Source organism: Dipodomys ordii, unplaced genomic scaffold, assembly GCF_000151885.1.
Source record: "Dipodomys ordii isolate 6190 unplaced genomic scaffold, Dord_2.0 Scaffold119, whole genome shotgun sequence".
NCBI classification, from domain to species: Eukaryota; Metazoa; Chordata; class Mammalia; order Rodentia; family Heteromyidae; genus Dipodomys; species Dipodomys ordii.
In genome coordinates, this window is record NW_012267335.1 from 1,067,037 (window position 1) to 1,081,938 (window position 14,902).

General features: G+C 41.7%; 1 protein-coding gene across 3 annotated transcripts in view; it reads left to right on the forward strand.

Moving 5' to 3' along the window:
• Nr3c2 (nuclear receptor subfamily 3, group C, member 2) overlaps positions 1 to 14,902 on the forward strand; it is a 229,836-nt gene that overhangs the window by 162,219 nt on the left and 52,715 nt on the right. For all 3 annotated transcript variants that reach the window (XM_013029492.1, XM_013029493.1, XM_013029494.1), the window contains exon 3: positions 4,591 to 4,707. In XM_013029492.1, coding sequence (XP_012884946.1) covers positions 4,591 to 4,707 — 117 coding nt within the window. The remainder of the gene's footprint in view (positions 1 to 4,590; positions 4,708 to 14,902) is intronic.

Sequence of the window (14,902 nt, forward strand, 5' to 3'; positions counted from 1 at the left end):
GTGATTCTCCCCCTTATGCTCCTGACCTAGGACGACAGGTGCATGCCACCCCACCTAGCATTTTAGTGATTGAGGTGGGATCTTTTGAACTGTTTATACCAGGGCTTCCCTAGAATCATAATTCTCTTGTTCTCTGCCTCCCAAGTAGCTAGGATTAGACATGTGAGTCTGTAGGTGCGTATTTGTTATTTTGGTGTGAAGTGGTTGTTTGACATTTAAATGATTTAAGGGACAAATTTTCTTTAAAGATTACCATTTATTTACTATTTTCCATTTTCATCCTTTCTGTATGTCCAAATTTCTTTTTGGCATCCGTTTTTTTAAGCATGACTAACTCTTTTACCATAAACTCTGCTAGCAATAAATTATTTATCCAAAAATGACTTTATTTTAGTTTTAAGAAATGAAGTTTCTTAGAACTTTATTAGACAGAGAACTGTAGGTTGGCAGTCTTTAAATATACTACACTCTTTCTGGTCTCAGTTGTTTTTGAAAAATGGTTTTGATAAAAATGTGTCCTTGATGAAAATTATTCTTTGATAAATTTTATCCTTGATTCCCCTCCTGTAATATAATTCTCCCCATTGTGTGTAACTACTTCTAAGAATTGTTTCTTTTTATTGTAGAAACTGTGCCATAGTTGTCTTTGCATGTATCTGTCTTTTGGCATTTACCAAAAAACGTTTGGGAGCGTTCCTATGTTATTCTGACCTTCAGCTTCTGCCAGCCTTAAGCCATTTCTGATACCCTCAGACCTTCCACCCACACTTTGGGTGGGCAGATTATTATTAGGCCAGGCAGTTCTGTTATCACTAGAAATAAAAATCGTTCTCACAATGGACACGTAACTTAAATGGTAATTTTTCTTCTTCTTTAATCTCTAGAATTTCTTTTTTTAATTGTAAAGGGGATATACAGATGGCTTACAGTTACATACGTAAGGAAATGAGTACAATTCTTGTTAAACATTATTACCTCCTCCCTCATTTTTTCCTGCTATCCCTCCCCTCAGCCCCCTTTTCCTCAAGTTGTAAAGTTCATTTCCAACATAGTGTCTTATGAGTATTGCTGTTGCATTGGTTCACCCTTTGTCCTGTGTCTCACCATTTCTGTGATTTCCCTTTCCTTCCCCAAATCAGATAAACTTGAATACAATACAAAGGGTACTGAAATCCAAACAGTGACAACAGGGTAAACCCAAGGGGAGAAATGAAAGAAAAAAGAAAGAACTGCATAAAATACACTAAGGGGGGGGGGGAACCTCTGGTTTCCATGTCTTGTAGTTCATTTCCATTAACATCATTTTATAAGGTCATACATAGCTATTGAGCTATCTGTGATCCTCTGCTAGGACTATCCTAGATATATACTAATGATTACAAATGAGGGAAACCAGGCAGCCTATGTTTCTGGCTTACTTTACTTAATATGACTTTTTTCTAGTCCTCTATTTCCTTACAAATGGGGCATGCCGTTCTTTCTGAGGGAAGCATAGAATTCCATTGTGTATATATACCATATTTTATTGATCCATTCATCCACAGAGGGGCATCTGGGTTGATACCATGTCTTGGTTATGGTGAACAATGTTGCAATGAACATGGTTGTGAGGTAGCTTTTGTGTGGCCTTCTTTGTGGTCATTTGGGTAAATGCTCAGCAGTGGAATTATAGACTCTTAATAGTGTCGCCTACTGCTGTTTATCTGATCTCCTCCACAACCTAAAGCTCCAACCTGACTTTTTGCAAGCCAGGATCTGCAGTGATCTCCCCAAGTCAACTGAAGGAAATCTAACTTCCTCAGCTTGTCTTTCAAGGCTTGTCAATCACAGCTACCTGGTCACAGACTTCTGGTTATATACCCTGTGGTTGGTATTTTGTAGAAAATCATTTACCCTCCACAGTCTAAACTGTAGCTTACTCTGGATTAGCTCTTTTAGAGCTGAGAGAGCACAGTGTTTAAAAAGAATGTTGTCAGAAATTCTTCTTCTAGATGTATCTCATTTTTTGTTGCATCTGTTGTTTTGTTATTGTTTTAATTTGGGTGAAGGAATGAGGCACACATTAAACATTTATGTAGGTGAATTTAAATATTTAATATTTAAGCCACTAAAACCACACTGGTAGAACTGATGGACTGTTTGTACCACTGTGCGGTTGTTAAAGTAACATAGAATTTTCTAAAGGTCTTCATTATAGAAATGATACTAATAGAACAACCTCAGCTTTCAGAATTGTCCATTTTCGAACACTCAGAGAAGAAGAACTTCCAGTGTATATATCAGACAGTGACTTCACCCATTCTTGGATGTCTACAATCTCAGATGTGGTTACATGTCTTACCAACTCACAGAAATGGAAAGAGCTCCACATCAGACCAGCCCCTTCTACAGATGTTTCATGCTACCGTGCACCTACGAGGCTCCCCATAAATACGAGTAAAAAAATTATTATGCCTACTGACTTCTGTGGACTTTAAAGTTACTCTGTGCATAGGAAGTTATAGAAGATACCTGAAGTTGGGTGTCCATCTCATGCGTCAAGAGGTACATAGTGCCAATTGCCGGTGGCACTTTGGCCTGAGAAAGTATGTTTTCTCAAAAGAATGTTCCTTTTTATTTCCAAAGACTGTCAGACCACCAGTACATTTGATTGAGCATCCCTCTGTGGAAAACCCTCTAGCCTTGATGTACAGTGATAGTATTGAGCTTTGGGACTCATACTTGATCACTACAGTTCTGGGAAGTCCCTTTACCAGTTCTAGCATGCATTTCTTCTTGTGAAGACAGCAAGCAGAATCATTTCCTTGCCCCTGTGGTAGGATTCTTCTACGGCTTCATCTTGAGAATATATCTAGGATCTGACCAGGTCTCACACCATCCCAATGCCCCAGCCACTATCCCCTTCTCCTAGATGACAGTAATCACCTCCATATCTCATCTCAAACTGTTCTGTCCCTAGGCCACTGCAGTGAGTTTTTGACAGAGCAGCCAGCATGATCCATCTAGTCCAGTAGCTTCTCCTCTTGCTTAGAATGTTACCTGAAGTCATTGGCTATGACCCGTCAGGCCCTAAAGTCTGTAAGCTCTGGGGCCTTATCTCCCTTCATTCATCCTGCATTTTTTTCTGTTCATTCACACAACCGGCCTTGCTGTCTCCTGACATGTCCAGTCCCTCCATCCCGCACACTCCTTACCGCTCACTGATTGACTTCTCCCTCCCTCTGGAATATCTGCCTCTCCAGAGGTCCCACAGTTAGACCAAAGGGTCATGACACGTTTATTTAAAAACCATCTTCCTGGGGCTGGGAAGGTGGCTCAGTGGTAGAGCACTTGCCTGCATGCATGAGGCTCTGGGTTCGATTCCTCAGCACCACGTAAGCAAAAAGAGAAAAGCCGGAAGTGGCGCTGTGGCTCAAGTGGTAGAGCACTAGCCTTGAGCTGAAGAGCTGAGGGACAGCGCCCAGGCCCAGAGTTCAGGCCCCACGACCGGACCCCTCCAAAAAAAATCTTCTGTGAGGCCTTCCTCATGCATGCTAGAATTCCAACCCCTCATGGTGAATCTCCTTCCCCTCATTTTCCTCCCCACACTTGGTGCTGTCTAACCAGTTACACATTTCTCTGAGGACCTCTTGTGCACACGTCGCTCCCAGTTTGAGAGAGACTGTCACCTGCCTTGTTCATTCTCCCATCCGCAGTATTTACACCACTGTCTGGTACCTGATGGGTATTTAGTAAGGTTGTTGTTGGGTTTTAGCACAATAATGAATGATACAGCTAAGCTACCATTGTGTAGTCTACCAGTAGATGCTACTCTGTAAGCCTGGACTTCCACATCTGATCTGTGTTTCATTCCAGATGGGTTTATAGAATGAGAGAATTAAAGATGTCCAAATGTACAATTCGAAAATGTTCCCAATGGAACAACCCAGTGTGGGTGATGGGCAGGCATGGAAAGTTAAGGGCTATACCAGGGCTTGTGATTGGATAGGATTGGTCCTGTGGTGATGTCTGAAGGAAATTTGCACCATTGCCTGAATCCATGTAGCAAACATAGTCAAGGAAAGGGCTCTTGGGATTTTTTGGGGGGGAAGTAGGAGGTTATGTTTGTCTTGGGACTTGTTGTTTGTTTTTGTTTGTGGGTAGGGGGGTTGCATGCCAGTACTGGGGCACCTTGAGCTTTAAAAGCTCATGGCTGATACATTATCATGTGTACTGTACCTCTAGTTCTATTGCTAATTAACTAGAGGTATTAGTCTCTCCATGTTATCTGCTCAGGCTGGCTTTGAACTAAGATCCTCAGAACTCAGCCTCACAAATAGTTAGAATTACAGACATGAGCCACTGGCACAGCTGGAAAGTGCTCTTTGTGCTCAGAAATTAATATATTGTCATACTTCGTAAAACTGCAGCTGCAGCTACATTAAGCCAATCATCGCCATCCATAATATTATCAACCATATTTGTCTTTGACTGTTTTCAAGAAGAACTTCAAGACCAGGAGATAGCTTCATATTCTGATTATGTGTATTAACATTTCATAATAGTGGGAAAGTCATTGTTTTGACAATTGTTTTTCATTATTAAATCTAGGGCAACACAACTATTTATGTGCCGGGAGAAATGATTGTATCATTGATAAGATTCGAAGAAAGAACTGTCCTGCCTGCAGACTTCAGAAATGTCTTCAAGCTGGCATGAACTTAGGAGGTAAGCTTTGTGGTTTTACTCTGCTCAACATAACTAACACATAGTATCATCTCACTAGCATTACTTACTCCCAAAACTGATGATGAGTCAAGCATGGAACGAAGTTTCTAAATATCTAGTAACATGTATTCATCCCAAAACATACGAGGAAGCTGAAGGCATAGCTCAGCCATGGAGTATCTGCCTAGCAAGCACAAGGCCCGAGTTCAAACCCCAGTACCAAATAATAAATAAATAATACGTACATACATACATGGATAGGATGTCTTAGCTTAAATTAAAAGGAGGTATGTTGTACATCTGTAACCCTAAGTGACCTTCTCAAGCCTGAGTTGCTAAGTTTCTGGAATTGGCAATAAAAACTAAAACCCAAACAAAAATGATCAATTGATTTTTTTTCCCTCCATAAAACCATAGCTAACACTTTTCTGCATCTGTTTAGAAATAATATGTGTGATAGCACTGGCATGTATTGATACATTCCTAATTCCAAAAAAGTGACAAAAATTTCAAAATAATATAAAAGTTTATGAAAAGGTAGAAAGCTAGAACCTAATGCAAAAATGTACAGTGTTCATGGATAGAAAGAATCAACCTCCTAAAGATATAAGCTAAAGATAGATTAACTTGTAAGTATAGCATAATTGTAAAGGAAATAATAATTGATGATTTGGAGTTCCTAAAGGGCATCAAGAAAAGTCTAGGAAAGACAGTTTGGAGAATTAGCCCTACTAGGTAGTAAAATATATTACACCACTATTATAATTAAAATAGTTTGTAGTATATGTTTCTTGATTGTCAGACAGATCAACAGGAAGTCCAGAATAAATATATAATAAAGTTTGGTACTTCAGATCAGAGGAGCAAAGATAAGTTATTCAGTAAAAAGTTTGTAACAGCTGTACAACCATCTGGATAAGAATGTTGAGTCTAAACTCTAGTCACTGTACAACAAAATAAGTTCTGGTGCTTGAGAGATTTAAACTTTGAAAAATAATCACAAAAGCACTAAAAGAAAATAGGGAATTTTTTAAATGCTCTCTAAGAAGTCTTTTACATATGAAATACACCCAAAGATATAGAGGCAAAAATCTTTTTAAGAAAATCAGCACTATTAAATCAAAATTGCTACAGTGGCAAGCAAGACTAACCTTAGAAGGAATGCTTATAACTCATAAATAATTTCTCTTATAAATCAAGAGGTCTAACAATTCTATAAGGAAGGAAACCAACTCAGTAGAAAAGAAAATGGGTGGTTAGAACACTCACAGAAGAGAAGAAATATACCTGATTTCCTAAACACATGAAAAGATCCTAACTCTAATCATACTAAGAGAAATTTATAATATAATGAGACTTTTTTTTACAGATAGGCAAAAATAAAACATTTTATGGCATTATTTTATGAGCATGTAGAAATAAAGTCAAACTCAGTGGTGAGCTCATGCATTTTAGCTGGGAACATAAATTAGTATAACTCCTATGGAGAGTAATTTAGCTATTTCAATAAAATGTTAAAAGGCTCCTACCCTTTGACTCAACAGTTCCACTTTTAGGAATTTATCCAAGTATATTTTTGCAGTGTAAGAAATGATGTGTGCATAAAATATTCATTGTAGCATGACTGAATATAAGAAATACATTAAATATTCATCTGTTCAAAAATGATTAAATAAATTACAGACTAGTCTTCCAATTTAATGAAAACAAAGGGAGGTCTATATGTGCTAGTGTAAACCTATTCCCAAATGTTGTTTGGCAAAAAACAATCAGATTTCAGACTAATACATTTTATAATAACTTGTATATTGATTTAATTTATTTTTGTTGTTTTTATCTTTATGTTTTATTTTAATGTTTATTAACTTTAAGTAATTGTACAAAGGGGTTTTAATTTAACATGTCAGTTTATAAATACAAAGCATTGGAAGTGGTGCTGTGGCTCACAGTGCTAGAAAGCTAACCTTGAACAAAAATGCTCAAGGATAGTGCCCAGGCCTTGAGTTCAAGCCCTATGACCAACAAAAAATAAGTAAGTACAGAGCATCATATGCGTGTGTGTGTGTGCGTGTGTGTGTGTGTGTGGTGTGTGTGTGTGTGTGTGTATTCTGGCCCTGGAGCTTAACCTCAGGGTCTGGACACTGTCCTGGAGCTATTTACTAAAGGCTGGTACTCTACTACTTAAGCCACACCTCCACTTGGAGCTTTCTGTTGGTTACTTGGAGATAAGAGTCTCACACACTTTCCTAGCCAGCTGGACTTTGAACCATGATACTCAGGATTATAGGCATAAGCCACTGGCGTGCAGCTAGTATGATGCATCTTAATCCATGTCACTTAAATATCTGTTTTAGAAAAAGAAGCCTTGTTAACTAGAACATAGTAAGGTCTAAGACTGTTAGGACTTAGGGAGTCAAGAGTTGTTCTGCAAAACAGAATGACTCTTAGAAGTGAAGGGGAGAGTCAGTTTGGCCATGGAAGACTGTTAATGTCCCAGGTCCCATAAACAACAGCTCCAAAAAAGAGGCCTATACTGAGTAAGAGAGTGCACTTCAGAGTCGGACCCCGGGTGGAGACCCCTGCTCCACTGCCGGCTGGCGGCACGCACTGTGTGTTCCTGGGTGCTGGTGTGTTCCTCTTCTACTCCTGTAACAAATACCTGTGATGACCGTCTTACAGAGAGGTGAGGCTGCACCTGCAGTGTTGGAGCCCCCTTGTTTGGGGCACTTCAGAATGGCAGTGAGGATGTAACAGAGAGGAAGAGGAAGGGCTGTCACTGTCACTTTCTGGAACATTCCCTCCATGAGCAGAAGACCTCCCGTTGGGCCTGCCTCCTAAAGGTTCCACCAGTAGTGCCAGAAGCTGGGGACTGAGCTTTCAGTCCCCAGGCTGTGGGACGCTTATCAAAGACACGGCAGTGCTGGTGGTGAAGAAGGCAGGATTCTCTGAGGGCTGGGAGTAGGTGTGTGGCATTCATGACTCTTTCAATCAAAGCTCTTCTTGTGGGCCAGCAGCTCTCTGAATGGCTAGGGAGGACGTCATTGTCTCTAGAGCACAGAGAAATGGAGGGATTTGCTCAAACATGGCACGAGCAGTGAGAGGGTCGCTGGCCTGGCATCCTGAGTGTGCCAACCCAAGCCATCACAGATGACCAGAAAGAGCACCTCCTGTGGCGCTGGCATAGCGGTCAGGAGAGATCTCTGGCAGTTCAGAATCTAGGTGGCACAAAGCCACCACCATGGCTTGTTACAGTGGGCCATCTTCAGCGCCATCACATGGTGGGTTTTGTTTTTGAAAAGCACACCCTAAAAAGATAAGTTTCAAAACAAATCTACATTTAATTTTAATATGAATATGACTACAATCCGAATACTACTCTGATGAAAATATTACAACGTGAAGGCAAGTGTTACTATAGTAAAATATGGTATTACTGGAAATACCTATATATTCATACTATCACCATAGTCTGTGTTGTAGTTACTACTGGTTATTATAAAATAATAAGACAGGGTCTGGGAAGGTGGCTCAGTGGTAGAGTGCTTGCCTTGCATGCCTGAGGCCCTGAGTTCGATTCCTCAGCACCACATAAGCAAAAAGAAGAAAGCCGGAAGTGGCACTGTGGCTCAAGTGGTAGAGCGCTAGCCTTGAGCTGAAGAGCTGAGGGACAGCGCCCATGCCCAGAGTTCAGGCCCACGACCAGACCCAAAAATAAATAAATAAAATAAAATAATAAGACAGGGTAGAAACTTACAAATCTTGCTGCCTACGTGTGTTTAATGGGGTCAGTAAGCTTTAGAACAAGGTTTCTCAACTGCTACACGGTAGACATGTTGGTCTGCCTGGGTTTTTTTTTTTTAGTGGACTGTTCCGTACCGGCAGGATGTCTGTCAGTATTAGCAATCTGTCTACCGGATGCTAGGGACAATTGTGGTTCCCAAACAATGACAATAAAAAATATCCCAAAAGTTGTTAAATGTCCTAAGGAGGCCATTGAGGCCCACTGGCTTAGCAACAGCAACGAATAATACTAAGCACTAGTCAAGTACTAGATACTATTGTTCTGTTAGGTTATGAATTGCGTGAATTCCATTAAGGGAAGGATTAATGTCTTTTTTTTCCCCATTGCTTCATCCCTGATGATTAGACCAGTACTGTGCATTCTGAGAGTGGCAGCTCTTGTTGAATAATTGGATGGATTACTAGTATTTTTGAGGGTTTGCTATGTTCTAAGCACTGTCCAGATGAAAAGAATTTTCTTCCCGCCCCTAATGGCTTGATCATTTGATTCATTCAATCAAATGAACAATAGATTAACCAGAGAAAAGAGCCCAGACGGAAGACACAGGAGAGTGCTGTGAACGGAGAAGCTCAAAAAAGTGCCAGGTGACAGCCCAGAGGATGGGAAGTCTTACAGGAAGGGTAACTAATTTTAGGAGAGGGAAGTGTGCCCACTGGGGAGACAGTGACTTGAGGTAAAGTTTGCTGGCTGGAGGGTGTGCTGTGTGATTCTTCCGTGATGTGAATTGACTCTTTCTTGGTGGATGGATTATCAGTGATTGCATACAAGCCAATTGCGTTCCCTTTTTGTAGAGCCGTTAGGCAGAGGGGGGAACTTTTGAGAAGCCTTTCCCTACACTTCGAGGGAGGAGTAAGAAATGGGGGCATGGGAGGAAGGTCAGAGACACCTGTTTCTCAACATCGCAAACTGACACACGTTGGGAATATCACTTTCTTGTCCCCCAAAACATGTGAGTACGTGTGTGAGTGTGTGTGAGTGTGTGTGTGTGTGTGTGTGTGTGTGTGTGTGTGTGTGTGTGGTGTCCTTTCATTTAAGCCTCACAGCTCCACAGTTGATACATCTATTTTATAAGTGAGAAGCACAGAGAAGCTGCAAGAACTGGCTATGGCTGCACAGTCAGGGAGTGGCAAATTCAGATCTGTGTTGCTGGCCCTAGATCCTTGCCCAGCATCACTCTGCTGCTCAGACAAGGGTCGCTGTCAGTAGACTCTGCTTACCTTTCATGAGCCTGTGGCACACAGGCGTTTTACCTTTGTCTGAAATTACTTGTAAGTAAGGCTTGGCACAGTACACAATGCAAACCTTGTTTAACTTGCTGATGGCATCTGTACATACAGGGTAGGTTTTGTGGGTTGGGGTTAAAAAAATAACAACAACAACTTACTAGAGACAGTTTACTTTGAGATTTGAAGTCATTGCAAGTAGTGAGTCTGTAAGGCACAAACTGGAAATTGATATTTTCCTTAAGTTCAGGTTATAACATAAGCACTTCCGGTTAATGAATTAACCAAGTTTAATTGTCTGTTGTGGTAATATATACTCCTTTTCTTTTCCCTTTTTTTTTGGGGGGGGGCGTGGTTTGAATTGACTTCATTATTCTGCAAATGTGAATTTTACAAAGCGTTTTACATCCTTTTGTCCTTTTACAATTTCTTTTGGAGCCCTGCTTTTAGTTTCAGTTTGAGAAAAGAAGTACAAGCAGTTTTACTAAGTTTGTTTTTTAAAATTAAAAAAGACAACAATGTGGTTCTTGACCTTTAATGTAAGGCGATTTCTAAAACTCACATTGTGAATTGAACTGAATTAAAGCGTTTTCAGATGCTCTCCAGTGCCAGCCTTGTCCCAGCAAAGCAAGGCGCCTCCAGCCGCCTAACCACGGCTTCACTCCTATGGAAATAAGGGTGATGGTAGAGCATTTGAAAACAAAATCCAAAACATTTTAGAGTAAAATCTTTCCTCTCCTCTCAGTTGATCTGCATGCGGTCCTGACCTGTCCCCAGCTCACACCTACCTTAGAAAGAGGAAGGTAGGGACTGGGAATGTGGCTTAGCAGTAGAGGGCTTGCCTAGCATGCATGAAGCTCTGGGTTGGATTCCTCAGTACCACATACCCAGGAAAGGCTGGAAGTGGCGCTGTAACTCAAGTGGTAGAGTGCTAGCCTTGAGTAAAAAAAGAAGCTCAGGGACAGTGCCCAGGCCCTGAGTTTAAGCCCCAGGACAAAGAAAGAAAGAAAGAAAGAAGAACGAATGAGAGAGAGAGAAAGGAAGGAAGGAAGAGAAAGAGCAAGGTAGGAAAGAAGGGAGGGGGAGAAGGAGGTAGGGAGAGAAGTAAGGAGGGAGTTAGGAGGAAGAAGCAAGGGAGGAGAGAGATGTGCTTCTCAGAAATTAAAGCTATAAAAGATGCCTTTCTCCTTTTCTCTAGACCCACTCCTTCCTTCCTGTCACAGTACTGGTTCTTTCATTTGAAATCCTGCTGGGCTTTAGCTGCATGCAAAGGAAACTACAGCAGAAGATGTGAGAATGTCAGTAGAGAAATGGAAAGGAAAAGAGCAGCTCTCCGGAGCCCAAGCTGAGCTGAGCCTGACCCTCCAGCTAGAGCCCTGTTACCAGATTTTAGAAGCAAGGAGTTGATCACTTTTTTCTGCCAATGCCTGAGAAGAGTGGTCTGTGCATGTCTTTTTCTATCCCCAGAACTACACGGGGCACAACACTAAAGCCCACTGGCCCTGGGACCAAGAATGAGCAGTTCCTCAGGGTGTCTCTTGTCTGCTCTGGGGCCCAGGAACACAGACAGATTCTGAGAGGTCTTCCTCTTCCCCCGCTCCCGCCCTGCAGATGAGGAAGCTGGAGTTTAGGGTTCTATTATTAGAGATATAGAAATGCAACCCAGGGGTTCTCTACCCCTTCCTAACCACTTCCTGCCTTTCCCCCCCTACCCCCCCTTCCACCCTATGTGCTAGCAAGTCCACTTTCACATTTCTGAATGGAGACTCTGAAATATACAACTATTGCTTCCTGGAAGTTTTCAAACTGTTCAAGCAAACCAGCCTTGGAGAGCTGAGCCTCAACTATAATAATAAGCTCGTGAAGTTGGCTTTAAAAAAAATACAGATTATTTCTAAAACCGGCTCCTAATTCTGGTATCCAAGTCCTTCCAATATGTATCCATGGCTTTCCTTCACAGGAACTATTCCAGTGGCCATATTGGGCCCCCTCTCCATCCTGGAAGGAGATATATCACATGGGGTGAGAGAAAGATCCCAGACCCAGGAAGCAGGAGCAGCAGCAGGAATCTCAGCTGCTTTGGGGGCTAGGAAGAAGGGGTACACAGTGCTAGTTCTAGGAACATCAGAGCAGCAGATATGCCTGTGCATTCCTGATTCAAGTAGAAATAAACCCAGGAAGATACTAAATCAAAATCGATCCACATAACGCAGTATTAATGAATGGGCCAGTATAAGGGTGGTTGTGAAAACGTAATAACCACATAGGGTATTTTATGTGGTGGATAAGTCACTTCATATGTAGAATGGTTTGGGTGATTTATTGGTTCTGTGATCGTGACAGTATGTGAACCAGATTTGCAGGTGCAGAGGCCAGGAGGCAATGTTAGAATCCCATGGAGGGATTGTTCCTGCCAGAAGATTGTGGGTAGATTTGTGTTCCTTTTTCCTAGTTAGTAATACAGACATTGTTTATAATAGAATTTCTCTTCAATAGAGGTCATGCCTAAAATGGTTTTAAGCATGAATAAAAGAGGTATTGACAGCAGAGCTGAAGAGGCAAAGAACTCGACATACTGATTACCAAAAAAGCTGACCCTGGACAGGATCGCCCTGAGCAAGGAAGGCAGCACTTGGCCTTGCTTTCATTTAGTTGATCTTTAAGAATTAAAGAAGCTTACCATGGACGAGATAAGCACAAGAAGTTTAGAGAACGGTGCTTAATGGCCCAATATAGAGTGTGGTCTCCTTTTTGTTTTTAAAGCAGTCTCAGCAACTTCTTGAGTTTATATCTGGAGAAAGGAGGTGAGGGCACCCTGCCACTCTGTTCCTCTGAGTTTTGGTTCAAGGCTCACAGCACCTGCTGATGCCCATGCAGGCATTGTCTGAAAAGGAGCAGCTCAGCCTCAAGAAGCCTCTCAGAGGCTCCCTGGCCTTTCTTCGCTGCAGCCCCGCAGCTCCAGGCCAGCAGCCCCTGGGCTCACTGTCCACTCAGTGTCACTCCCTAACCTTGGCCCTCTGCTGTCTTCCCAGCTTGCCTGCCAAGATCCTTTCTAATCTTCAGGTAACAAAGGCAATGCTGGATGATGACCTGAAGTATGGGTGAGCAGGGCCAATGGTTGAGGAGCTCTTCTACCAGAGCCTGGGAGTTGCTTCTGAGATAAATGTTGGGACTTTCTAGTATCCTTTCTTCCATGGTCTCAGTTCAACTCATTCTATTAGTTTGTTCACAGAAGGTCAGAAATGACCAACAATTGCCAGAGGATTGAGAGTTAAAAATCTAATAAACAATCATATTTATACATGTATGTATATACGGATGTTTTATATATATACATATATGTGTATATACATATACACACATATGTACAGATATATGTGTATATAATATATTCTTGAAGAATTCTTTCAATGCAAAATTTTCTTACTCTAGTAACATTCAAAGCCCTGGTTATACCAAATCGCAAGTGGGAATACAGTTTCATCCTTATTCGCTATTTACATATGAAAATAAAATACACCACAATGGGAAGATAAACAGAAAAATAAGAGTTAATGAGACATATCATGTTAATTGGGAACATTTGTATATGCTAATTAGCCCATTGCATATGCATGTGTGTTTAAGCAAAAAATATTTAACAGTTATAATATAAGAACACTTTCCCATTCTATATATACTCAGATTTTTAGATGAAGTTGAGTCAAATCAGAAATTTTAAGCCAAATGCAGAAGATTAAATGGAGAAATAACAGGAATCCCAGGAAAGCTCTGGAAGGAAGCCAGGCTGTTGGGTGGTTCTCAGTTCTTACTGCATTTGAGAATCGTCTGTGAAATCTGTATCTTAAACAGAGTTGCCCATGCCTGGCTCCTGAGAATATCTGCAGTAAATTTGAATGGAGCATAGGCATCCTAACTTTCTTTAATTTTTTTTTTTTTTTTGCACACCAGCTACTTGACTCAGACTGAGAGTTCCTCTTTCAGGGGTTGCCGGCATTGGCTCTGTGTTTCCTAAGAGAAGAAAGCCTTGGAGTTGATTTTCTCCAGCCCTTTAGTTTTCATTTCCTTCTCTGTTGCTGTTTTTATTTTTATTTTTTTCAGGGAAATGACTGATGCCTATTTGACACATACTTCTTCCTTGAGAGGACTTCTTGAAAATATTTAAATCCGTGTATTTGCCTTTTCCTTTACAACCCTCACAGAGCCTTGCAAAAGGGCAGGTTTGTTTTTAGTCCTCTGACTTCACCAGTTTTATGTCTCACTGAACAATAACCACTCTGGCACTGGTCTCTGCTTGCCTGAATGGCTGGAGACCAAAGGATTCTGTCCAGGTGTTATCTGGGCATTCCTTCACATCATAGTCACGTCTAATTGTACATGGAGATTGGCCGGGTGCAGGGCGGCCACTCCTGGGACTGGCTCCTTTCAAAAAATGTTAACTAGGCTAGAACCTAGAGGTGTGGGCCTGGTTACTGCAGGTGGTGCCAGCAAGAAGTTGCCCCCAGGGGCAGGGCGGCCACAGCTGGCAGACACTGTCATGTGGGAGGCCCTGTGACATCCCTGGGACAAATATTCCTTTGAATGGATGGCCAGTAAAGAAGCCGGTTGTACAGAGCCTGGCTTACTTTTACTGTGAGAGTGAAGGTTGGAATCAATCAGCCGTTACTCCTTTTTGTATGAGTGTAATAATGTACGGGATGTGCACTTATCACTCAGAACAAATGGCCCTTGGGTGTGGCTGGCATTTTGGCCAGGCCTCCTGAATCGTAAATCTGATGCTGTAATATATATTTCATTCCTTTGGGCCTCTCTCCAAGGACTGTGTGTGTGTGTGTGTGTGTGTGTGTGTGTGTGTGTGTGTGTGTGTGTGTGTGTGTGTGTGTGTGTGTGTGTGTGTGTGTGTGTGTGCACAAGTGCCGCCCCTCTGTTGTCCGCAAACTACCTGTAGGTTACAAGTATGATACTGATACCGCTTGAGCAGCTAGGAAGCCAAATGTTTTAACTGAGCCATTAGGTTTTAGTACCCCACAGCACTACAGGGAATCCGCCATAGAGACTGAATCCGCGAAGGAGGAACTGTGGGAAGCCACGGAGGCCCTGTGACTGTGGCCACTTCTCACCCCAGCTCATTATTGCCCTGGGGGAAATAGGCAGATATTGCCAGATTTTA